Here is a 25,017-nt window from a genome sequence, read left to right on the forward strand (position 1 = left end):
ATCTTGCCATAAGGAAACAAACAAACAAAAATATGTCCCCACTAAACTCTGTATTTATTCCGCAATCTGCTTCTCTTAATGGTTTTTCAAATCTCAATGACTGGCATTCATCAGTTATCCAGACAGAAAGCTGGGTGCTAACCTGAAATTCTCCTTCCGTGTCACCCTCTCTGTCAAACTAATAAGCAAGCCCTTTGGCACTATATTCTTAATGTCTATTCACACTCCCCACTCTGTCCATCTGCTTGTTACGCTTTTCAACTCTGTCACCCAGATTTGCTGCTGATACTATTGTTTTCTTAACTGCTCCCTCTGCGCTAAATTGCTCCATTTCAAATTATTTTCCATGTTTTGACTAGAACCATTTTTTTCTAAAATCCAGATGTGAACAAATTATTTCCATACCCCAAAATACATTAATACTTCCCCACTGGCTGCTACTACTTAGAATGGAAAATAAGGCTCTTGCTGATCTAGCCCATTTCTTTCTTTTCTAATTCCTTGCTCTTATTTCTTCTTGCGCCTTTTTTCATACAATGCACTCCAGCTATAGGAAACCCTTTGTAGTTCCAGAGAACATATTGTACTGTTTTATGCCTCTACGACTTTGTTTATGCTGCACTCTGTGCCTGGACTGCTAAGAATCCTCCTCCCCATCCTGTCCACCTGGTGAACACCTGGGTTTCTTTGAAGGCAAGTCAAAACTCATGCCCTATATGAAGCTTTTTCTGACTACTTCCTTTTTCTCTTAGAATTTATTTTTCCTCCTTCTTGACTCCTATACAAAAAATTTTAAAAAGTATTTGCTTCTGTAACATTTTACTGCACTTGTTTTACATGTGTGGGTCCCTTTATTTCATCATAATTATTTTGAAATCAGGGCTGTGGTTTAGTTTTCTTTATATCCTTAAAACCCAGACAGTGTTTGGAATACTGTACATATTTATTAAAAATTGGCTGGATATATTATGTGGAATTTTTTTTTTTTTGAGACAGAGTCTCACTCTGTCACCCAGGCTGGAGTGCAGTGGTGCGATCTTGGCTCACTGCAACCTCTGCCTCCCGGGTTCAAGTGATTCTCCTGCCTCAACCTCCCGAGTAGCTGGGATTACAGGTACCTGCCACCATGTCCAGCTAATTTTTGTACTTTTAGTAGAGACGGAGCTTCACCATGTTGGCCAAGCTGGTCTTGAGCCCCTGACCTCAGGTGATCTGCCCACCTCGGCCTCCCAAAGTGTTGGGATTACAGGCATGAGCCACCGCGCCTGGCCATGGATATTAATTGAACATTCATTCAATGAACTTTTATTGAACACCTGTTATAAGTGTTGGGGATACCAAGCATCTAGTGCATAATTTAGCAAAACAGATAGTTTAAAGAAAATAGTGTTAATACTTACCCATGATATGACAAGTACTTAGCGAATGTATCAATTGAGTGGTTTGATAGATGGGGGAAGTGAGAGGTGATAGGGTGATAGTGGTGGTGAGTTAGAAAAAGTCTCTCACAGGCAGTACTGTTGGAATGATTATTTTCGGTAAGTTTACCAGGTAAATTCTTTGTGGATTAGGTAATGAATTTTATTAACCATTGCATCTTTGAAGCTTAGCACAGAGATTATACTTAGTAATGTAAGTACATTGGTGGAACAAACAGAACCCATAAAACATTTTGGGTTCAGCCTATTGACTTCATTGTATCGGTACAATTTTTCTCCAGGTTGGGAATAGCTGGAGAGAAATTGAGAAATCAAGAAGGATGTTGATGCTTTTTAAAGAGTGTGGATGTATCCTATAGGCAACTGGGCTAGGAGAAGCTTTTAAGCAGGAAAGTTGTAGGACCAACTTTGTTTATTAGGAAGAAAATAGAATTGGAGGGGAAAGAGATCAAAAGTCAGAAAATGTTGGGAGATCATTGCCTGGGTGAGCGATGATGTTGGGTTTTTGTGACAGCAAAAATGGAGAGGAAGGGCTGAATTCTCAGAGTTTTTAAGCCTATAAGATGTAGTGACGATGAGATGAGGGAGGAAAGATGGAGAAAGTGAAAATGAGAACAACAGCGTTTGTTATGAGGCTTGTGGGCAATAACGTATGTGACAGCAATCTATAAACTCAAAATATTGCACACGGTTGTTTTTATTATCTTTTTCTAGTTGCTCTGAGTTTAGATTGAGAAGGTGGCTGTACTTTTGGAGACGTGTTCATATCTAAGGAAGATATCAAATTTCGGATTAGGTTTTTATTTCGGAGACTTTTCAAGGAACATGAGAAGATTATCTGAGAAGATTATCTGCGCAGACAGGCCGAGCGACGGAAAGAACTCAGTTCAGCTCCATCTCAGGAAACACCTGATCTCCACGAGCTTTTGAGGAAGCCCGGAGCCACAGAGCCCCACCCACTTCTTTCCAGACCGCGCCATCCTTCCTCACTCCCGGCCTCCTCTCTAGCCAATCACCGCTCAGTTTAACGTCATCACCGAGCGCCATCAGGGAGCGTGTCAGAGGCCGACCACGTGTACTGTGGAGACTGTCAAAGTCTCCCGGAGCCCAATTTCCGGAAGCGGTGAGTTCTGAAAGAAGTTCCTGCACCGTAGTTTCCCAAGTCTGCGAATCCCCAACCATGAGCGCCTCGGGCGTACTGTCCTTTACCCAGCAAGGATGGGAGCAGGTGCTGGCCAAAGTGAAACGAGCTGTGGTTTACCTGGACGCCGCTTGCGCCGAGAGCCTGCACTGGGGCTGCGGATCCACCCGTCTCCTGGAGGCGGTGGGGGGTCCTGACTGTCACCTGCGAGAGTTCGAGCCCGACGCAATTGGTGGTGGAGCCAAGCAGCCCAAGGCGGTGTTTGTGCTGAGCTGCCTGCTGAAAGGCCGGACCGTGGAGATCCTACGGGACATCATCTGCCGCAGTCACTTCCAGTATTGTGTGGTGGTCACAACCGTGAGCCACGCTGTCCACCTCACAGCTAATCATGTCCCAGCGGCGGCAGCGGCCGAGATGGAGGGGCAGCAGCTGGTGTTCGAGCAGCTGGAGGAGAAGCTGTGTGAATGGATGGGCAACATGAACTACACGGCCGAGGTGTTCCATGTCCCGTTGTTGCTTGCCCCTGTTGCTCCCCACTTTGCCTTGACTCCAGCTTTTGCATCCCTTTTCCCACTGCTACCCCAGGATGTGCACCTCCTTAATAGCGCCCGACCGGACAAGAGGAAGCTGGGAAGCCTGGGTGATGTGGACTCCACTGCGCTAACCCCAGAGCTGCTGCTGCAGATCAGATGCCTAGTGTCAGGCCTCAGTTCTCTGTGTGAACATTTAGGAGTACGGGAGGAGTGTTTTGCTGTAGGTTCCTTAAGTCGGGTCATCGCTGCGGATCTGGCCAATTATGCCCCTGCAAAGAACAGGAAGAAGACTGCTGCAGGCAGGGCATCAGTGGTTTTTGTGGACAGAACCCTGGATCTCACAGGTAAGTGCATTGCTCTGGAGTTCTTCATTACCATTCCCCACATTGCTGGGACTTTCATTGATTCAGCATATATTTTATTGACCTTTTATTATATATCAGATTGAGGATACGAAGATGAACTAGATGGACACGGTCTCTAATCTCACAGAGTTTATTGTCTAAAGTGGAATACAGACAGGTGAATTAGCAATTACAATAACATTTGTTAAATGCTGTAATGGGTAGAAATGTCATAAATGCCCATTGCCTTGTTAAACAACAACTTTAGCCCAAGATTATGCTGACATGGAGGAAAACTGTGCACCTGGGAAATTTTATTTTTAGAAATTTACGAATGCCAGTATTCACAACAGTCCTTCATAAGAAGACTCTGGTTTGTTGGAGAAGTGTTAATAGATGACCCAGCGGAAGGAAAACTACTGTACAAGAAAACATAAAATTATTACAGACAATTGAGGTTTAGGAAATGAGTGTTCAAAAGTGAGGCTGAACTTAAATGTTACTAGTAAATGAGATGGAATAGAATTGTAGAAAATATTTTCAAATGTTTATTGATTTATTTTTAGCTCTCATTGTATTAAAGATTAAGTAAATAATCTCAAATTGTAATAATGTATTATTTACACAAAAGAAACAAATGTAATCCTTAAAGCAGATGAAGAAAAGACACTTTCTGATGTTTGATATGTTATTTTCAAAGGTCAACTTTATTGTTCTCTAATTAGGTTGTATAATACTGTTAGTAATATAGCCTAGCCACTTCCAAGTCCAGGGAGAATAATCGGAAAACTGACATTGGTAGGCATTCCCTTTAATCGGTCAGAAAAAAAGTTGAATTAAGTTATAAAAAACGAAATAGGTATATTTGAGTTTTTAATCTTAATAAGATTAATTTTCAGATAAAAAATGGAAAGTAGGCTAAATGGTAATATTGAGATGTAAACTTAATTATGTGACTGGAAAAACCAGGTGTCCAGTCTGTGATTTAAATATATAAGTAATAACTGTAGCATCACAGAGTCCATAGGGGATTAAAAGATAAAACCTGATAAGTAGATGCTTGTTGAGTTTTTTTGTGGATGCTATATATTACTGTTACTTCTATCTCTTTATGCCAAAAATGTAGCAAAGTTGTTTCATAATCAACTGGGAAGTTCACATAATTTTGTACCCTCCCCTAAGACTTCTGTTAGGCAAAACTTAATGTCCCACTGTCCAGCATCATAGTAACAGCTCTTTACATCTTCAGTAGCTAATGCTTTTTTTTTTTTTTTTTTGAGACGGAGTCTCTCTCTGTCGCCCAGGCTGGAGTGCAGTGGCGCAATCTCGCTCACTGCAAGCTCCGCCTCCCGGTTTCACGCCATTCTCCTGCCTCAACCTCCCGAGTAGCTGGGACTACAGGCGCCCGCCACTACGCCGGGCTAACTTTTCGTATTTTTAGTAGAGACGGGGTTTCACCGTGGTCTCGATCTCCTGACCTCGCGTTATCCACCCACCTCGGCCTCCCAAAGTGCTGGGATTACAGGCGTGAGCCACCGCGCCCTTTTTTTAAACATACAGAATAAATAAGGTGAGCATAACTTCTGCCCTCTAAAAGTTTACAATATAATGTAGTCAAGTATCAATATAATGTAGTCAAGTATGATTTAGAGCCCGGCACAGTGGCTCATGCCTGTAATCCCAGCACTTTGGGAGGCTAAGGGGGGCAGACTGCTTGAGCTCAGGAGTTTGAGATCAACCTGGGCAACACAGCAAAACTCAATTTCTACAGAAAATTTAAAAATTAAATAAAAAATGAAAAAACTAGCCAGGCGTGGTGACCTGTAGTCCCAGCCACTCAGGAGGCTGAGGTGGAGGATAACTTGAGCCCAGAAGGCAGAGGTTGCAGTGAACCACCATCACATCACTGCACTCCAACCTGGGTGACAGAGTCAGATTCTGTCTCAAAAAAGAAAAAAAAAAAGAAAAAAAGAATGATTTACAAAGTAAAGACACATAGAAAGACAAAGTTGCCATTTGGCAGCAATCATTTTATAGGTTCTCCCTTATCAAGTGTCCAGATCTCCTTCCCCATACTCACTTTTCTCACTTGTAATATCACTGAGAAAATATAAGCCACTAAAAAAATCTGTATTTTCCCATCACCAAATCTACCACCCTTTCTACATCTGTACCCATGTCTTTTTCCTTCCTTCATATTGAAAAGAAATATACTGTCCCTGCCACTAATGACAACTTTTTCACCTATGTAGACTAAATCCTCTCTTTTCACTTCTCTCATAGATTTACTGTTTTTCAAATACCCTCTCCCTTTCTCGGATCATCATTTTTTCCTTTTCTCTGTATTTTCCCCCAGGGAACATCTTCTGTCTTGACCTCTCATGCTCTTCCAACTTCAATTCCATTTTTTTTTTTTTGCTTTATTTTATAGCAAACTTGAAAGAGTTGTCTATACTTGTCTCCACAAACATCTGCTCCAATTTTCTCTTGACTCCAGTTAGAGTTTTATTTTCCAATACTTCCCAGAAACTTCCTTTGTTTTATTACCACATTAATTCTACTGAACTTCAAAGCAGCATTTGACACAGGAAAGCATGCAAATAGTTAAAAAACAATTAAAGAAGTATGAAACCTATACAGACAAGCAACCACTTAGGCCAGCTTCTTATATAATCTCTCAAAGCATAACTATGACATATCATTTACTTGCTCAGTATTCCAGTGGCCTCTGATCATACCTCCTGTCAAGTTCCTTACTGTTGTTTTCAAGGCCATACATGATCTCCCCTCTTACAACATTGGCTACCTTGCCATTGTCAGACATGCTAAGCATGTTCCAGCCTCAGGGCCTTTGCATTTCCTCTGCAGCTCTGCTCGGGATGTTCTTCTTCGAGGTATCCATATGGCTTTCTCCCTCACATCATTCCTGCTCCTCAGAGAGGCCTTCCTCGGTGAACTTCTTTGACACTCTCTTACCCTTACCTGGCTTTATTTGTCATAGCCTTTACTATTCCCTGACACTACTAATTGATCATTTATTACCTGTCTCCTCCCACTTGAATGGAAGTTCTTGAAGGGAGGGACTCTGTTTTGTTTACTGTTTATTAACCAGCAAGAGTACCTTCAAAACAATAGGTATTCAATATATGTTTATTGAATGAATGGATAAATGAGTGGATTAAAGGTTGTAGATACCAGACATTAATTGAAATTAATACACTTATTTTTTCTAATTGAAAATGTTTCTGAGATTCCTGAATCATATCATTAGTAATACACAAATGCAGAAAAAACGATGCACACTTTTCTGAATAGTCTAAGATTTGGCAGCTTGGGCTCACAGCAAAACTTAAGAAAGAAAATAATGATATTAGCTAGTCATATTTATATGAGTATTTTATAGATAAAAACCACTTCTTACCGGGTGTGGTGGCTCATGCCTGTAATTCCAGGCTGAGGCTGGTGAATCACTGGAACCTAGGAATTCAAGAACAGCCTGGGCAACAGAGTAAGACCCTGTCTCTACAAAAAATACAAAAATTAGCCAGGTATAGTGGCTCATACCTGTGGTCTCAGTTACTTGTGAGGCTGAGGTGTGCAGATTGCTTGAACCTGGGAGTTTGAAGCTGCAGTAAGCTGTGATCGTGCCATTGCACTCCAGTCTGGGTGACAGAGCGAGACCTTGTCTCGAATAAATAAATAAAAATAAAAATCCCACTTTTACATTACCTTATTTGATCTCAACAAATTGAGTTAAGTGTTCTTTATCATTTTAAGAATTAAGATATTGAGGCTCAAAAGTTGTTCCTTACTAAAAAAAGCATAAGAGTTAGCCAGATGTGATGGTATTGTGTCACATTTGACATTTAATTCTGTAAATGTCAAAGTTCAACATCTTTTGTTTTTTGAATTGTCAAAGAGAGAGTTAGTTTTGTATTGTTAGTGTAAAGTCCTTACTTTCTTTACATTTGTTAAGAATCCTTCTGCTAGTAGGTGGTCTTCCAGGGTGAATGAATGGTTAAGTTAGCGAAGGTACTCAGTAGCAGGTTTGTGTGGGAGGGGGCATTTTAGGTACACGAGATCAGTGAAACAATATTTAATGTTGAAAGGGGCATTGCTCAAAGGGAAAAAATAGAAGATTTCTCTGGGTAGATTCAAGGCAACATGTAAAAAGAGTAAGAAAAATTCAGCTACCCTGTCAAGAGCCTGAGAGGAACCATGAAAATATTAGTCTCAATGGGATGCTATGGGCATTCTAACACAAGATACGATGATAAAGCAATGAGATTGAACCCCCAAAAGTTACTTGAGGCATTTCTCAAATACATTAAAAATTATAAAGACTCTGCTTCCTTCTTACCTTCTTGAATAATTCAATTCAAAAACATTTAGGTAGGGCTCAGTGAGGTAGGTGTCTGGCAGGGAGGAAGACCTTGGCTGGGCCCTGGGTGTTGGATCCCAAGTGGGGTGAGATCTCCTGAGAAGGGTGAGGTCACCTGCTTAGTGGTGGTAGGTGACAGCAGCAATGGCCTGGTAGGGTGATAAAGCCAGAATGGCCAGGGCCCAGTGTATTTGCCTATCTACTGGTTTATGGAACCAAGTTTTGATTTGTGGTCCTCTCTGAAACCAATCAGCTTTGAGCACAGGATACTCAAGAAGTGTCCATGATCTACATCCCATTTAAAAATTATCACCTGCTCACTTTTAGAAGGATTAAAATTACTGCTAGATGGTGGAGGGTAGACTTTGGAAGATAGATTTTAATCAGGACTAGTTTGTTACTGTGATCCTAATAACTGATAAATTGATGTCTTTTTAATAGATACCTTTTGGATAATCATCCAGATTATCTTCCAGATGATCAGCTTAAAATCTCATTTGATTCAAAGATGTTTCCACATAGTGTTACATCCCATATTAGTGATATATAGGACTGATTTTCAGTGGGTACATAGCTGTATTGTCAAAACTTTTGTTTAAATGTTGAAGTACTTCTGTATTAGTGAGTAAAAATAACCCCTCTACTTATTAAGACCACAAGTCACCAAATACTGTTGTCCAGTGGAGGCAATAGATAGGGCCTAGAAGCATGCTAGTGTGGATGCAGCTGGCCCCCTAGGGGCACTGAGGGAACTGAGGCAGTGGAGGTCATGGTGGCTCCATGGTAATAGTGAATGAGAAAAGGCAGCACTTGCCCACTGTTTCAGAGTGGCCCTACATTGAATGAGGTAGTAGGGTAGATGATGTTAGTGGCATTATTGTTGGCAAGGGTGCTCTTGGCCCTGGCATTCTGGAGAATACATGGTCATGATGCTCACATTTTTAATGGATTTGCCCTTCTGGATGCAGCAAGCTTAGGGAGCTGGGAAACTCATGACTATCAGCTTAATGGAGTAGTTGTTACAAGAGTTTGGTGAGGTTTCTTACATCAAATTGTGGCTTAGATTGAGGCATTGTTTAGCCAGTGACAGCTGAAGCAAACAAAAGATAGTACCCACAACTTCAAAAAATCAGAAGGGTTTTACTTTTTATTTTTTGTAAAGACAGGGATTTCACTTTGTTCCCAGGCTGGTCTAAAATACCTGGCTTCAAGTAATCCTCCTGACTTGGCATCCCAAAGTGCTGGGATTACAGGCCTGAGAGGTGATTTGAAAATTATTAGAATGACTTAAATGATTTGAATTTCAATTTAAGAGACTTGACAGCCATTTTAATATAGAGACCAAAAGGAAATACATTTTTCAGTCTTTGATTTAGATGTTAATTTATATATTAATTTATGTTATTAGATGCTAAATATTTTGGATGATAGCCTTGATAATTTACTATTAGAAAATTTATATATTTATATTTCTTCTTAGATATGAAATTGGCAGTATCAAAAATAACCTCAAATAATTCATAAGTACTTGACATTGTTAACATCATGTTTACAATGTAGACAAGTTTCTTTCTCATCTTTTGGTTATCATCTTTGCTGAAAGTAGTATTTCTTTGTCTAAATGTACTTTTTTTTTAAACAAATATTTATTGAGTGCCTATTTTGTGCTAAGCACTGTTCCAGGCAATAGGGAAACAGTGGTAAACAAGATAGGCAAGTTCCTTTCTCTCCTGGTTATCCAGTTGATAAGCACTCAGGGCTTAAATATAAAAAGTTGTAATTGTTTGAGAAGTAAATGGCCACTGATGCCCATCTCTTTCATTCTGGCTTACTTTGACCATGTCCAGACTACCCAGAGTTTGGACACCTATGGGTCAGGCATATTTGCATAGAGGATTTAAGTCAGCATTCTGTGGGCCATTCTGGCTTCTGATTTGTTTCCAGGGACAATTAAAAAAGAGACTTGATTCATGAATTCCTAAAATATTTGAGTTTGGTTTCCTTTCATGTTCTGGCTAGAGTGTTTTGCTAATAGTTTTCAAGTTCAAAATTAAAAGGTAGGAGATGGTGGTAACGATGGGAATTAAATTTACTCTCTTAGTTCAATTCTGAATTTTAGCTTCATGTAAACTTTTTTTTTTTTTCCCTGAGACAGTGTCTCACTGTGTTGCCCAGGCTGGAGTGCAATGGCACCACCTCAGCTCACTGCAACCTTCGCCTCCCAGGTTCAAATGATTCTTGTGCCTCAGCCTCCCAAGTAGCTGGAATTACAGGCAGGAAAGCCACCACCACGCCCAGCTAATTTTTGTATTTTTTTGTTTTGTTTTGTTTTTTAGTAGAGATAGAGTTTCACCATGTTGGCCAGGCTGGTCTTGATCTCCTGACCTCAAGTGATCTGCCCACCTCAGCCTTCCAAAGTTTTGGCATTACAGGCAGCTTCATGCAAACTTTTAAATTAAAATCCTTTTGATTAAAGATTAACTCTCATTCCAGTGGATGGTTCTTAATCCTGGGATTATGATACACTGAAGTGTTTATATTTGCTTTAAGGTGTGATTGTATATTACTTGTCAAAGTATTGAAATTTGAGTCCACTAGTAATGGCTAACATTTGAAAATGAACTGTTTATCTCAGCACTCTGCATATGTAAATTCCTTTAATTTTCACAATAATTTTTGAGATAAGTATTATAATTATCCCCATTTTACGGATGAAACTGAAGCACAGAGGAGTTAAATAACTTGCCTCAGATTACACATGTGTTAAGTGGCAGAACTAGGATTTGAACCTTGGCAGTTTGCTCCAGTGACTACTTTCATATGTGGGTGTGGGAAAAGTTTGAGAACTGTTGTCCTGCACAGTAGAGATGATCATTATATGGTGTGTCCGGAAGTTAGCAGCTTCAGAGACTAAACATTTGGACTCCAGTGCTGCTTTAGTGCTCAGAAAAGTGTCTGATTTTTTTTCTCCCCGATCTGCTTTTCCAAAACATGCAAACTAACTAACTTATATCTTTATTTCAGGGTTCAGAAGATACTATTTAAAATAAATAGGTATGAGACACAGTTGGGAAGCCATATAAAGGCTGACTAGATTTTTGGTGTTAGATCCATGCCAGGATAACCTCACATCCTGGCTTAGTGACTTTTTTTGTGCTATTTGACCCTCATTGAGCTGTTGAGGTTTTCTCATTTGTAAAGAGGGAAAAATATCCACCTGTTTTTGTATTCTAACCTGTGGGAAGAATATGAAATAATTCCTTTTTTTTTTTTTTTGAGACAAGAGTCTTGCACTGTTGCCCAGGCTGGTATGCAGTGGCTCAATCTCAGCTCACTGCAACCTCCGCCTCTTGGATTCAAGCGATTCTTGTGCCTCAGCCTCCTGAGTGGCTGGGATTACAGGCACATACCACTACACCTGGCTAATTTATATATATATATTTTTTAGTAGAGATGGGGCTTTACCATGTTGGCCAGACTGGTCTCGGACTCCTGACCTCAAGGGACCCTCCCACCTCAGCCTCCCAAAGTGCTGAGATTACAGGCATCAGCCACCGAGCCTGGCTTGAAATAATTCCTTCATTCAAAAATACATATTATCTATTACTCAAGGAATAGGGGAAATAGTGCTAAAAATATCCAAATCCTTCCAGTTAGGAGGTTTAAATTTTGTTTGGGAATGAAGACAGTAAACAAATTACTAATATCAGTATAATAATATGGGCTATTAATATTAATGAAGGTAGGTGTGGTGGTTTAAAAATATGTCTACAACCCTGTCTCTACTAAAAAATACAAAAAATTAGCCGGGCGTGGTGGCGGGCGCCTGTAGTCCCAGCTACTCCGGAGGCTGAGGCAGGAGAATGGCGTGAACCGAGGAGGTGGAGCTTGCAGTGAGCTGAGATCGCACCACTGCACTCCAGGCTGGGTGACAGAGCAAGACGATGTCTCAACAAAAAAAAAAAAAAAAAAAATGTCTACGAGTTGGGTGTGGTGACTCACACGTGCAACCCCAGCACTTTGGGAGGCCAAAGTGGTGGATCACTTGAGCCCAGAAGTTCGAGACCAGCCTTGGCAATATGGTGAAACCCCATCTCTACAAAAAATACAAAAAATTAGCTGGGCATGGTGTTGCATGCTGTAGTGCCAGCTCTTCAGGAGGCTGAGGTGGGAGGATCACCTGAGTCTGGGAAATCTAGGCTGCAGTGAGCCATGATTGAGCCACTGCACTCCTGCCTGGGCAACAGAGCAAGACCTTGTCTCTCTCTCTCTCTATATGTCTTCAAATTCTTTGATACCTCTTCCTTCAAGAAATACAGTTTAAATTCCCCTGCCCTTGAGTGTGGGCTAGGTTTAGTGACTCACTTATCCCCTTCTCCCTAAAATAGCATATGGCAGAAATGCAGAAGTGTAATTTTCAAGACCAGGTCCTAAAAGGCATTGCATCTTTTTCCTTGCTTTGTTCTTTTGGATCACTGGCTCTGAGGGAAGTTAGCTACCATGTCATGAAGAGACTCAAGCAGCCCTATGGGAGGCCCATGTAGTGAGGAAATGGGATTCCTTCCAACAGCCAATGAGGAACTGAGGCCTCCTGTCAATAGCTTTGTGAGTGAGCCATCTGAGAAATAGATCCTCCAGCCCAGTCAAGCATTCAGATGACTGCAGCCCCAGCTGACATATTGACTGCAATTTTATGAGAGTCTCTGAGTCAGACCCAGTTAAGCCACTCTGAATTCTTGGATGCATAGAAACAGTTGAGATTAATACATGTGGTTTTAAGACAGTAAGTTTTGAGAGGATGCGACATTTGAACAGAGGCTGAAAGAAGGGAGGAAGCATACCATGTGGCCACCTAATGATAGAACATATAAGACCCAGGGAATGGCAAGTGCAATGGGCCTAAGGTGGGAGCATGTGTGTCATGCTTGAGGACCACTAGGAGCCCAGTTTGGCTAAAGTGTTGTGAGCAAGAGGGAACACCGATAGGAGATCAGTTGGAGGGGTAGGTTGAGGGAATGCTTTGTAGGTTAAAATAAGGATTTAGAATAATAGCCAAAGTATAATGGGAATCAGTTGGAGAGTTTTGAGCTGTGATGTGATATGATCAAATTTATGTTATATAGAATCATTTATGTAAAGAGTATGAGGATTGAGGTAGATCCTCAATATATGGTAGCTACTGTTACTAAAGAGATTACGAGAGCTTAGTTATAGTAATCTTAGCTCTGCCCTTTCCTAGTCAAAAGTCCTTGGGCAAGTTGCCTAACTTCTGCCTCTCAGTTTCCTGATCTGTAAAATAAGGACCTCAGAGGGTAACTGAGAGGGTAAAATAAGTTAACATGTCTATCTTCTAGAACAGCTAGAGAAAAAAATGAAGTAGAGTAAGTGAAAGGTTCCCCCTGCATGATCCTGCAAGATCACTACAATTCTGGTTACTCAAGACAGTGTTAAAAATGGTATGAATGATCTCTGTTCATTTCATAAGCATATTAGTCAGGATTCTCCAGAGGGACAGAACTAACGGAATATATGTATTGAGCTCTTATGAAGACTTCTCAATGCTTGCTTCTCATTTTATTCCATATAAGACTTAAAGACAAGTGAAGATGTTACATGCCTTATGATAATGACACTAACACACATAAAATCCACAGGATCATACAGAATTGGTATTTTCTGGTCCCGGTAACTTGAAAAGTTTAGCCCTTGAAGCAATTGGCTTAATTTAGGATCTCAAATCCTTGAAGCAATTGGCTTAATTTAGGATCTCAAATCCTGGGAATAGTTTCAACTATCTGGGAAACTAAGGTGGGAGAGTTGCTTGAGCTCAGAGTTCAAGGCTACAGTGAGCTATGATTGCACTCCAGCTTGGGCAACAGAGTGAGACTCTGCCTCTAAAAAAAAGAAAAAAAATAGAAGAAAAGAAAAGAATATAAAAAAATTCAGCTTTAAAATTTCAGGATAGTATCATCTTATGACACTATTTACCTGACTGACTAGATGCAGGTTATTTATTTATTCATTCATTCAACAAATGCTTATTGATGCCTACTATATGTAGGCACTGTGCTAGTGAGAGGTGACAAAGTGTTAGCAGCCCTTGCTCGCTCTCAGTGCCTCCTCGGCCTCGGTGTCTGCTCTGGCCACACTTGAGGAGCCCTTTAGCCTGCTGCTGCACTGTGGGAGCCCCTCTCTGGGCTGGTTGAGGCCGGAGCCAGCTCACTCGGCTTGCCGGGAGGTGTGGAGGAAGAGGCACGGGCAGGAACCGGGCCTGCACTGCGGCGCTGGCAGGCCAGTGTGAGTTCCATGTGGGCGTGGGCTCGGCACGCCCCACATGGAGTGGCCGGCCGGTCCAGGCAGTGAGGGGCTTAGCACCCGGGCCAGCAGCTGCAGAGGGTGCGCTGGGTCCCCCAGCACTCCCAGCCCACCCACACCACGATTGAATTCTCGCCGGGCCTCAGCCGCCTCCCCGCGGGGCAGGGCTTGGTACCTGCAGCCCACCATGCCCGAGCACCACCCCTTCCCCCTGTGGGCTCCTATGGGGCCCGAGCCTCCCCAACGGGCACTGTCCCCTGCTCCGCAGCGCCCTGTCCCATCGACGGCCCAAGGGCCGAAGAATGTGGGCGCGTGGTGCAGGACTGGTGGGCAGCTCCAGCCGCGGCCCTGGCGCGTGATCCACTAGGCGAAGCCAGCTGGGCTCTTGAGTTGGGTGGGGACTTGGAGAACTTTTATGTCTAGCTAGAGGATTGTAAATGCACCAATCAGCACTTTGTGTCTAGCTCAAAGTTTGTAAATGCACCAATCAGCACCCTGCGTCTAGCTCAACGTTGGTAAATGCACCAATCAGTGCTCTGTGTCTAGCTAATCTAGCGGGGACTTGAAGAAAGTTGTGTCTAGCTAAAGGATTGTAAATGCACCAGTCAGCACCCTGTGTCTAGCTCAAGGTTTGTAAACGCACCAATCAGTGCTCTGTGTCTAGCTAATCTAGTGGGGACTTGGAAAACTTTCGTGTCTAGCTAAAGGATTGTAAATGCACCAATCAGCACTCTGTGTCTAGCTCAAGGTTTGTAAATGCACCAATCAGCACCCTGTCAAAATGGACCAATCAGCTCTCTGCAAAATGGACCAATCAGCTCTCTGTAAATGGACCAATCAGCTCTCTGTAAAACGGACCACTCAGCAGGATGTGGGTGGGGTCAGATAAGGGAATAAAAGGAGGCTGCCCGAGACAGCAGTGGCAACCTGGTTGGGTCCCCTACCACACTGCTGGAGCTTTGTTCATTTGCTCTCTGCAATAAATATTGCTGCTACTCACTGTTTGGGTCCGTGCATGCCTTTATGAGCTGTAACACTCATGGTGAAGGTCTGCAGCTTCACTCCTAAGGCCAGTGAGACCACGAACCCACTGGGACGGATGAACAACCCCGGAGAAGAGGAATGAACAACTCCAGACGCGCTGCCTTAAGAGCTATAACACTCACCGCGAAGGTCTGCAGCTTCACTCCTGAAGCCAGCGAGACCACGAACCCACCAGAAGGAAGAAACTCTGAACATGTCTGAACATCAGAAGGAACAAACTCCGGACACACCATCTTTAAGAACTGTAACACTCACCGTTGAGGGTCTGCGGCTTCATTCTTGAAGTCAGCAAGACCAAGAACTCACCAATTCCGGACATGCTAGGTGCTAGGGATACAGTACGAGCCACAGCAGATGTGAGTTCTGCCCTCATGGAGCATTAATTACAACCTGTGAGATACATGTTGACTAGGTGATTGTGAATGTGATTAGCTGTATGAAGGGCAAAATGTGAGTTTTGTTGAACAGAAACTAAAAATGTACGTTATTTTTGATAGAAGGTGTGTGATAAAACATTTATCCAACTTGCTTTTTCCTCCCGTTTTATGAATTTACATCTTCTTGTCTGCTTAAACAGGAGCAGTTGGACATCATGGAGACAACTTAGTAGAGAAGATCATTTCAGCACTTCCCCAGCTCCCAGGCCACACAAATGATGTGATGGTTAACATGATAGCGCTCACTGCACTCCATGCTGAGGAGGAAAATTATAATGTGGTTGCACCAGGCTGTCTTTCACAATCCAAGTAAGATATGTAGTTTTTGTCATCTTATCTTTCTCTGTCTTCCCGTTTCTTTTTCTCCTAGACTGAGTATTCCCATAGGAAAAAAGCAATGAAGAATTGGTCTGGTTGAAAATTTCACAGTGGGTAGCGTTTAGCAAAAAGCATTTTTTCTTAATTTTGAAATAACCACATCCACTAAATATAACAATAATCCAGAAAGTATGGAATTTTATAGAAGTGTCATTTACATGTAATATAAGCTTGTTCCCAGGATTGGTTAAGTGAATCAGTTTATGTATCTCCATTTCACAGATAGTTTCACATGGAATTGAGTCTAGTCTTCCTCAGTTTCTTTTTCCCAGTTGACTTTTTCACATCACTAAAAAGCAACTCAAACAGCAATGAAACCATGCCATCTTTTTATATTAGATGATATACCTGTGGATATCAACAGAAATTTTTATTTCTAAGTATATTTTTTTCACATGCTTAGAGGAATCAAAGAGAGAAGATTATGTACGTTAAGTTATGCAGAGTTTAAAAAATAGGAATTTCTCCAGAAATGACAATGAAAATATATGATAGTCACTTTCTCAACTTTGTCCTTCATTAACAATTCTCTTGGGAATTACTCTTGTTTGAAAAAATAAAAGTATTAGAAGGGAAAAAAGTATGTAAGTGTATTGAAAAAATAAAAGTATTAGAAGGGAAAAAAGTATGTAAGTGTATCTGTTTTTTATTTTCATGTTTTATATTTTTAAATAAAACAGGATCTTTCAGTATTATAGTTTTAAATCTTCACTGTAGCAGATGCATTTGGAATTTCCTCCCATATTTATTAATATAATTAGTATATGTAGCTCCTGAAGTTTTTAGCCTTTTTGTAGATAGTTAAGAATACTTATTGGATACCCAATGTTTGTGGGTCAATGTGGGAAGAAAATGGGAAGTTCTAGACTTTTGTCCATTTGGTATGTTTACACATACAATAAAAGCATAGGCCTAAAGGCTTGCAGCTCTACAAACCCAGAAGTAATGTGATTGGAAACACATTTAACTGTTCAGAGAGCCATTCAGAAGTTAATTATTAAGGACTTAACTGTGAGCCTTACTCTAGGTTAACTAACAAGAACGACATAAAATAATATATTATTCTTCAAACACTCTTTTTGTTGGGGAGTCATGATTTATACCCAAGCATAATTTGAAAAGAATAGAAATGATATGAAGTTAAGATTAATGTATCTGCTATGGAGTATAATTTCTACAAGTATCAGATTAATGTAGTCTTTGTAGATCAATGTAGACCTTGAGGAAGTGGCACTGCTTTAATTATGTCTTGAATGACTTAGAAAAGAGGAGGGGGTTGATGTGAACCAAAGTATAGAAACAAAAAATGGTCAGGGCCTGACGTCAGTGAGAGATGACCTCATTGGACCACTTCTGTCATCTGCTCTGTTCACATTTTTTGGGAGTTATGATGAGCTAGATACACTTCCAAGCATTTTACATTTGGGAAATTAAGTTTTACAGTATCCTAATGAGGTAGATGTTGTTATTCCCCTATTTTATTGGTAAGGAAACTGAGGCAAAGAGACATTAAGTAACAGAGTTAGTGGGAGGTAGAGCTAGAAATGAGTCCAGAATGTTTGACTTTAGGCCAGGTACAATGGCTTATGCCTGTAATCCCAGCACTTTGGGAGTCTGAGGCTGGTGGATCACCTGAGGTCAGGAGTTTGAGACCAACATGGCCAACGTGGTGAAACCCTGTCTCTACTAAAAATACAAAAATTAGCTGGGCATGGTGGCAGGTGCCTGTAATCCCAGCTACTCAGGAGGCTGAGGCACGAGAGTATCTTGAACCTGGGAGGAGGAGGTTGCAGTGAGCCGAGATTGTACCATAGCACTCCAGCCTGGGCAACAGAATGAGACTCCATTTCAGGAAAAAAGAAAAAAAAGTTTGACTTTTGAGCCACTGTCTTAACTTCTATGCTATCTATGTGAAGGGTCCAGAGAAGAGCTAGGCTCTTGAATAGATTTAAAGAGATGAGAGACAAAAATAAAGTTACTCTTTGAGTTAATTTGGGAGTCCTATGTTTTCAACATAGTGATTATACAAACAATGGAAATCAATTTTGCCTAATTTAAGCAATAAAGGGTTATTAAAGGGTATTGGGTAGCTAAAAGAATGAAAGGAAGGGTTATTAATCAGATTTTTGAAAGGACAAAATAGTTCTAGGAATATAGGAAGCAGAGGCTCAGGAAAAACCTGTTTAAGGCAGTGACATTAGAGAGACTGAATTTTAACTGTTTTCTTTGAGTCCTTATTAAGATTCAGATTCTGGGGGAAATGGTAAGACTGACTTTTCTTGGCCATTGTGCCCACCTTTTGCCCAGTGTGGGTTGGGAGCTGTTTATACTGACTAGAATTATGCTAATATCATATGGCATGGCAGAGGGGTGGTTCTTCAAAGGAAAATGGAAACACTTATCAGAAGATGGGGGAACAGATGCTGGACATGCAAAAATAGTAGATGCCCCTTAATAATAGCACACACTTACAGAGGACTTTTTGTGTAACAGGCATCATTCTGAGCACTTAATACATATTAACTTATGTACTTCTCACAATATCTCTACGAGGTGGATTCTCTTAGCGTCCCCCTTTATAGAAGAGGAAGGAAGTTAAATAACATGCCTAAAGTAACGCATACAGTTAGACGTGGTGGAGGCCTATATTTGAATCCAGGCAGCCTGGCTCTAAAATTAGTGTTTACCATTACCCTATGCCACTTCCACAGAAACCTAAGGTAATTACCAAAAAAATAAGTAAGCTCCCCAGAGGAGTTTGCTAAAAGAAAGAAGAGCCCATCATTGGACAGCAGGTAAAGAAGCAAATTTTTAGAAGTGTAGTAGAACAAACATAGGTATAAAAGTATTTCAGTCCTATAAGTAATGTTTTGATTATAGCCACTTTATTTAACCTTGAATGCCCAGCACTGATTCTATTACAAGCTTAGACCAAAGCTAAGCCAATCTTGGAATCTCATTTCCCTTGGCAGTGATGCTTTAGAAATGGGCAAATGACAAGAGAGAAAGTCTTAGGGCTTCTTGGTCAGGTTTCTTTGCTACTGACAAGAGACTCAATAGAAATATTCTTCCAGATGTGACCAATATGTCAGACATATTGAGTCTGATAACTGCTGCAGCTATCTTGCTCACATCTGGAAGTTAATGCTAACACGTGGAAGGTGGCCTTGCCAAGAGAACTGCAGAGAGGAGCAGCTATAAGCTCCTTGATGCACGATGTTTGGACGTCATGTTGTATGGGAGAATATATTTCCTATTGTTTAAGCCAAATTTAGTTGCTGTTTTCTATCACTTGCAGACAAAGTCTTCATGACACATTTTTTACACCTCATTATTTCATCTTATAAAATGAGGGCATTGGCCTAAATGACTCCTAAGGCTTTTCTTGGGTTTAATATAAAAATCGTTCCTAACTGAGCCCCTGCTGTGACTCAGCTCTGCCTCTCACTTAGGCTATGTTCATGTATACATATTTTGTCTCTATGGTCTTTGCCTTCATTCGTTGTCCTTTTCTTCTCATTAGACTATGAGTGAGTGTTATCATAGATTATGAGCTTTGAGTGCCATTCAAAAATCACACCTGTAATCCCAGCACTTTGGGAGGCCCAGGTTGGTGGATCACTTGAGGTCAGGAGTTTGAGACCAGCCTGGTTAACATGGTGAAACCCCATCTCTACTTAAAAAAAAAATACAAAAATTAGCCAGGCATGGTGGCACATGCCTGTAATCCCAGCTACTCGGGAGGTTGAGGCAGAAGAGTCATTTGAATCTGGGAGGTGGAGGTTGCAGTGAGTTGAGATTGGGCCACGGCACTCCAGCCTGGGCAATAGAATGAGACCTTGTCTCAAAAAAAAAAAAAAAAAGAATATGGTCATAAGTGTCAAAGATGAGTCTAGAGGGATATAAATAAAGAAGAAAGCTTTAGAGATAGCAAGTTTGGTGAAATAGTGAAACCAGAAGTCAGGTTGTAAAAGATAAAGCGATAGGTGGTGAGAAAATTATAAACAAATAGAGGTCTAAAGCAATAACTGGGAGAAAAATGGTAGTTTTTTTCAATTGCTTGGAAGACTGAGGGAATTATGTTGATTAATTTATCTGCAAAAGAAGAATTGAAATAAATCACAGCTTTCCTAGCACAATTTATATGTCTATCAAAACAATAATAACTACTACCTTCGACCAAACCTACCAGAAACTTCTCAATGAAATGAAAGTAAGGATAAAAATGTTAGTACTAAAAGGCAGAACAAATAAGTGCTTGGCAACAAATGTGCCTGCAATGGAAAAGTCTTTAAAAAGCAATAAGTTTTGATAGTCAAAATTTATTTGCTAAGATAATTTTTATAAAAGGCTGTTTATAATTATAGCAATTGAAGTTACTGCCAATTTTTATAAAAGGCTGTTTATAATTATAGCAATTGAAGTTACTGCCAATGCAAATGAGAAATTGAGAACTTAAAATGCATTTTAACATGGCCTTCCAGTCCTTGTCTGTTGTTCTCTGGATTATGTGGAATATTTCAACAAGAAGTAGGCAGAATCTTTTCTGCTTTTATGTTTTCCTCCTGTTGAAATGGGTTTTTATTCTGTGCCCCGCCTGGCTCCACTATCTCTAACCATTTTTAGGTCCTTAAATAACCTTCACCTGATGCCCTACTTGCATTTACTACATCTGCGCTTGGCGCCCCTGGCTCTGCGCTAACCCTGCACCTGCAGTGCTGCTGGTTCTGCTGGGTTCAGTATCTGCCTCTCTCATTGCTCTCTATATGCCTTCTGGTGAAAGCCAAGACTTCACAATGGCCTACAATATTATGTGCCATCTGGCTTCCTGGTCCCCTCTGACTGCGTCTCTTCTTTTCTTCTTTCCAGCCACATAAGCTTCCTTGCTGTTCTTCCAATTGGACGTGCTGGGTCCTGCCTCAGGGCTTTGGCTCTTAAAGTTCCCCTGACCCAGATCATTATTCCTGCAGATACACACTTGGCCCCATTTCCCTTTTTCCTTCTTAGTGGGGCCTTTCCTGTCCATCTTAGCACTTCATGTCCCCTTCCCTATTTCATTTTTTTTTCCTCCATAGCACTTACCACTTTCTAATATATTAATATTTATGTTGTATTTTGGTCTCTTCCTCTACTAGACAGCTATGGAGAGAACTCTCCACTAGGGAGTTCCATGAGAGCAGGGATATTTATCTGATTTATTCACTTCTGCGTCCCCATTGCCAGGCACTCCTGGCATTCAAGAGATATTTGCTGAATGAACACATGGTGATGGATGCTGCCAGGGCAGGATCGGTGAGTGAAGTGAGGCTACTTGACTAAGACAGAGAGGGTGAAGCCGGAAGAGGGCATGGGGATCTCTAGACTCTGTGGAATGTTTTGAACACTGTCATTGGGTTAGTAAAAACATTTGCAAAAAAGGGGGAAACTATATTCACATTTGCTTATGACACATTAAATATATCTGGAGAATATTTAAGACACTGATGACATTAGCTACCTCTTACACTGATGGCATTAGCTGCCTCTGTAGTGGAGTGCTGGGTGACTGGAGACACAGTGAGAAGTTAGTCAAATGAATGAGGATGGAGGCAGGACGGAGATGTCTTACTACAAATATCAGTTTGAGTATTTTGAATTTTCAATCATGTGAAAGTTATCTGTTATTAAAAATAAATAGACATTGGGCTTAAATAAAAACATGAATTCCTTCTTAAGCTAGCTTAAGGTAGGGTTCTCACTTCTAGGAAAGAAAGTTGTTGTCTCTTACTTTGGAACCTCTACAAAGCTTCTCTCCCTTATATTGTTCTCCATCCTCACTGAACTACTCTTCACTTTACAACTTCTATTAAAATGCCAGAACACTATACTATAATTGTTTACATGTCTCCTTCCTCCACTAGACTGTAAATTCTTTGAGAGTAGGAGATGTGCCCTGACACTTTTAAGATGTAGTAGTGAACTGAGTACAGCAATCAATAAATGATTGAATAAGTTGTAACATTAGATTTGAGGCCAAGGCTGGGGGTGGTGGCTCATGCCTGTAATCCCAGTGCTTTGGGAGGCCGAGACAGGTGGATCACTTGAGGTTAGGAGTTTGAGACCAGCCTAACCAATATGGTAAAACCCTTTCTCTACTAAAAATACAAAATTAGCCAGGCGTGGTGGTGCACACCTGTAATCGCAGCTCCTTGGGGGGCTGAGGCAGAAGAATCGCTTGAACCCAGGAGGCAGAGGTTGCAGTGAGCAGAGATCGCGCCATTGCACTCCATCCTGGGCAACAAGAGTGAAACTCCCTCTCAAAAAAAAAAAAAAAAGAAAAGAAAAAGAAAAAAAAAGATTTGAGGCCAAGTATAAAAGTGATGACATAAATCCATGAAAAGCCTTATCTATTTCATTTTAGTACTTCAGTCATTGTCTACTATTGTTGATTGGTTTTTATATACTATACATATGAACATGTATAAATATAAATCTTATTTCTTTTATTTATTTTTTAAACTTTTTAAAATTATACTTCGAGTTCTAGGGTACACGTGCACAACGTGCAGGTTTGTTACATAGGTATACATGTGCCATGTTGGTTTGCTGCACCCATCAACTCGTCATTTACATTAGGTATTTCTCCTAATTGTATCCCTCCCCAAGCCCCCAGTCCCCTCACAGGCCCTGGTGTGTGATGTTCCCTGCCCTGTGTCCAAGTGTTCTCATTGTTCAATTCCCACCTATGAGTGAGAACATGTGGTGTTTGGTTTTCTGCCCTTGTGATAGTTTGCTGAGAATGATGTTTTCCAGCTTTATCCATGTCCCTGAAAAGGACATGAACTCACCCTTTTTTATGGATGCATAGTATTCCATGGTGTATATGTGCCACATTTTCTTAATTCAGTTGAAAATTGATGGACATTTAGGTCGGTTCCAAGTCTTCGCTATTGTAAATAGTGCCACAATAAACATACGTGTGCATGTGTCTTTATAGCAGCATGATTTATAATCCTTTGGGTATATACCCAGTAATGGGATTGCTGGGTCAAATGGTATTTCTACTCCTAGATCCTTGAGGAATCTCCACACTGTCTTTCACAATGGTTGAACTAATTTACACTCCCACCAACAGTGTAAAAGTTTTCCTATTTCTCCACATCCTCTCCAGCAGCTATTGTTTGATGATTTTTTAATGATCGCCATTCTAACTGGTGTGAGATGGTATCTCATTGTGGCTTTGATTTGCATTTCTCTGATGACAAGTGATGATGAACATTTTTTCATGTGTCTGTTGGCTGCATAAATGTCCTCTTTTGCGAAGTGTCTGTTCATATCCTTTGCCCACTTTTTGATGGGGTTTTTTTCTTGTAAATTTGTTTAAGTTCTTTGTAGATTCTGGATATTAACCCTTTATCAGATGGGTAGATTGCAAAAATGTTCTCCCATTCTGTAGGTTGCCTGTTCACTCTGATGGTAGTTTCTTTTGCTGTGCAGAAGCTCTTTAGTTTAAGTAGATTCCATTTGTCTATTTTGGCTTTTGTTGCCATTGCTTTTGGTGTTTTAGTCATGAAGTTTTGCCCATGCCTATGTCCTGAATGGTGTTGCATAGGTTTTCTTCTAGGGTTTTGATGGTTTTAGGCCTAACATTTAAGTCTTTAATCCATCTTGAATTAATTTTTGTATAAGATGTAAGGAAGGGATCCAGTTTCAGCTTTCTACATATGGCTAGTCACTTATCCCAGCACCATTTATTAAATAGGGAATCCTTTCCCCATTTCTTGTTTTGTCAGGTTTGTCAAAAGTCAGATGATTGTAGATGTGTGGTGTTACTTCTGAGGCCTCTGTTCTGTTCCATTGGTCTATATATCTGTTTTGGTACCAGTACCATGCTGTTTTGGTTACTCTAGCTTTGTAGTATAGTTTGAAGTCAGGTAGTGTGATGTCTCCAGCTTCGTTCTGTTTGCTTAGGATTGTCTTGGCAATGCGGGCTCTTTTTCTGGTTCCATATGAACTTTAAAGTAGTTTTTTCCAATTCTGTGAAGAAAGTCATTGGTAGCTTGATGGGGATGGCATTGAATCTATAAATTACCTTGGGCAGTATGGCCATTTTCGTGATATTGATTCTCGCTCTCCATGAGCATGGAATGTTCTTTCATTTGTTTGTGTCCTCTTTTATTTCGTTGAGCAGTGGTTTGTAGTTCTCCTTGAAGAGGTCCTTCACATCTCTTGTAAGTTGGATTCCTAGGTATTTTATTCTCTTTGTAGCAATTGTGAATGGGAGTTCACTCATGATTTGGCTCTCTGTCTGTTATCGGTGCATAGAAATGCTTGTGATTTTTGCACATTGATTTTGTATCCTGAGACTTTGCTGAAATTGCTTATCAGCTTAAGGAGACTTTGGGCTGAGATGATGGGGTTGTCTAAATATACAATCATGTCATCTGCAAACAGGGACAATTTGACTTCCTCTCTTCCTAACTGAATAGCCTTTATTTCTTTCTCCTGCCTGATTGCCCTGGCCAGAACTTCCAAAACTAATGTTGAATAGGAGTGGTGAAAGAGGGCATCCTTGTCTTGTGCCAGTTTTCAAAGGGAATGCTTCCAGTTTTTGCCCATTCATTATGATATTAGCTGTGGGTTTGTCACAAATAGCTCTTACTATTTTGAGATACATTCCATCAATACCAGTTTATTGAGAGTTTTTGGCATGAAGGGCAGTTGAATTTTGTCGAAGGCTTTTTCTGCATCTATTGAGATAATATGTGTTTTTTGTCATTGGTTCTGTTTATGTGATGGATTATATTTATTGATTTGCATATGTTGAACCAGCCTTGCATCCCAGGGATGAAGCCCACTTGATCATGGTGGATAAGCTTTTTGATGTGCTGCTGGATTCGGTTTGCCAGTATTTTATTGAGGATTTTTGCATCAATGTTCATCAGGGATATTGGTCTAAAATTCTCTTTTTTTGTTGTGTCCCTGCCAGGCTTTGGTATCAGGATGATGCTGGCCTCATAAAATGA

General features: G+C 40.7%; 1 protein-coding gene across 2 annotated transcripts in view; it reads left to right on the forward strand.

Annotated features, from left to right (window-relative positions):
- Positions 1-2,153: 2,153 nt before the first annotated feature.
- The window catches only part of SCFD2 (sec1 family domain containing 2), a 503,171-nt gene continuing 480,307 nt past the window's right edge, over positions 2,154-25,017 (forward strand). For both annotated transcript variants that reach the window (XM_001148032.6, XM_063809641.1), the window contains exons 1-2: positions 2,154-3,457; positions 15,775-15,943. In XM_001148032.6, the coding sequence (XP_001148032.2) occupies positions 2,620-3,457; positions 15,775-15,943 (1,007 nt within the window). In that variant the 5' untranslated portion in view covers positions 2,154-2,619. The remainder of the gene's footprint in view (positions 3,458-15,774; positions 15,944-25,017) is intronic.

Source organism: Pan troglodytes, chromosome 3 (assembly GCF_028858775.2).
Source record: "Pan troglodytes isolate AG18354 chromosome 3, NHGRI_mPanTro3-v2.0_pri, whole genome shotgun sequence".
NCBI classification, from domain to species: Eukaryota; Metazoa; Chordata; class Mammalia; order Primates; family Hominidae; genus Pan; species Pan troglodytes.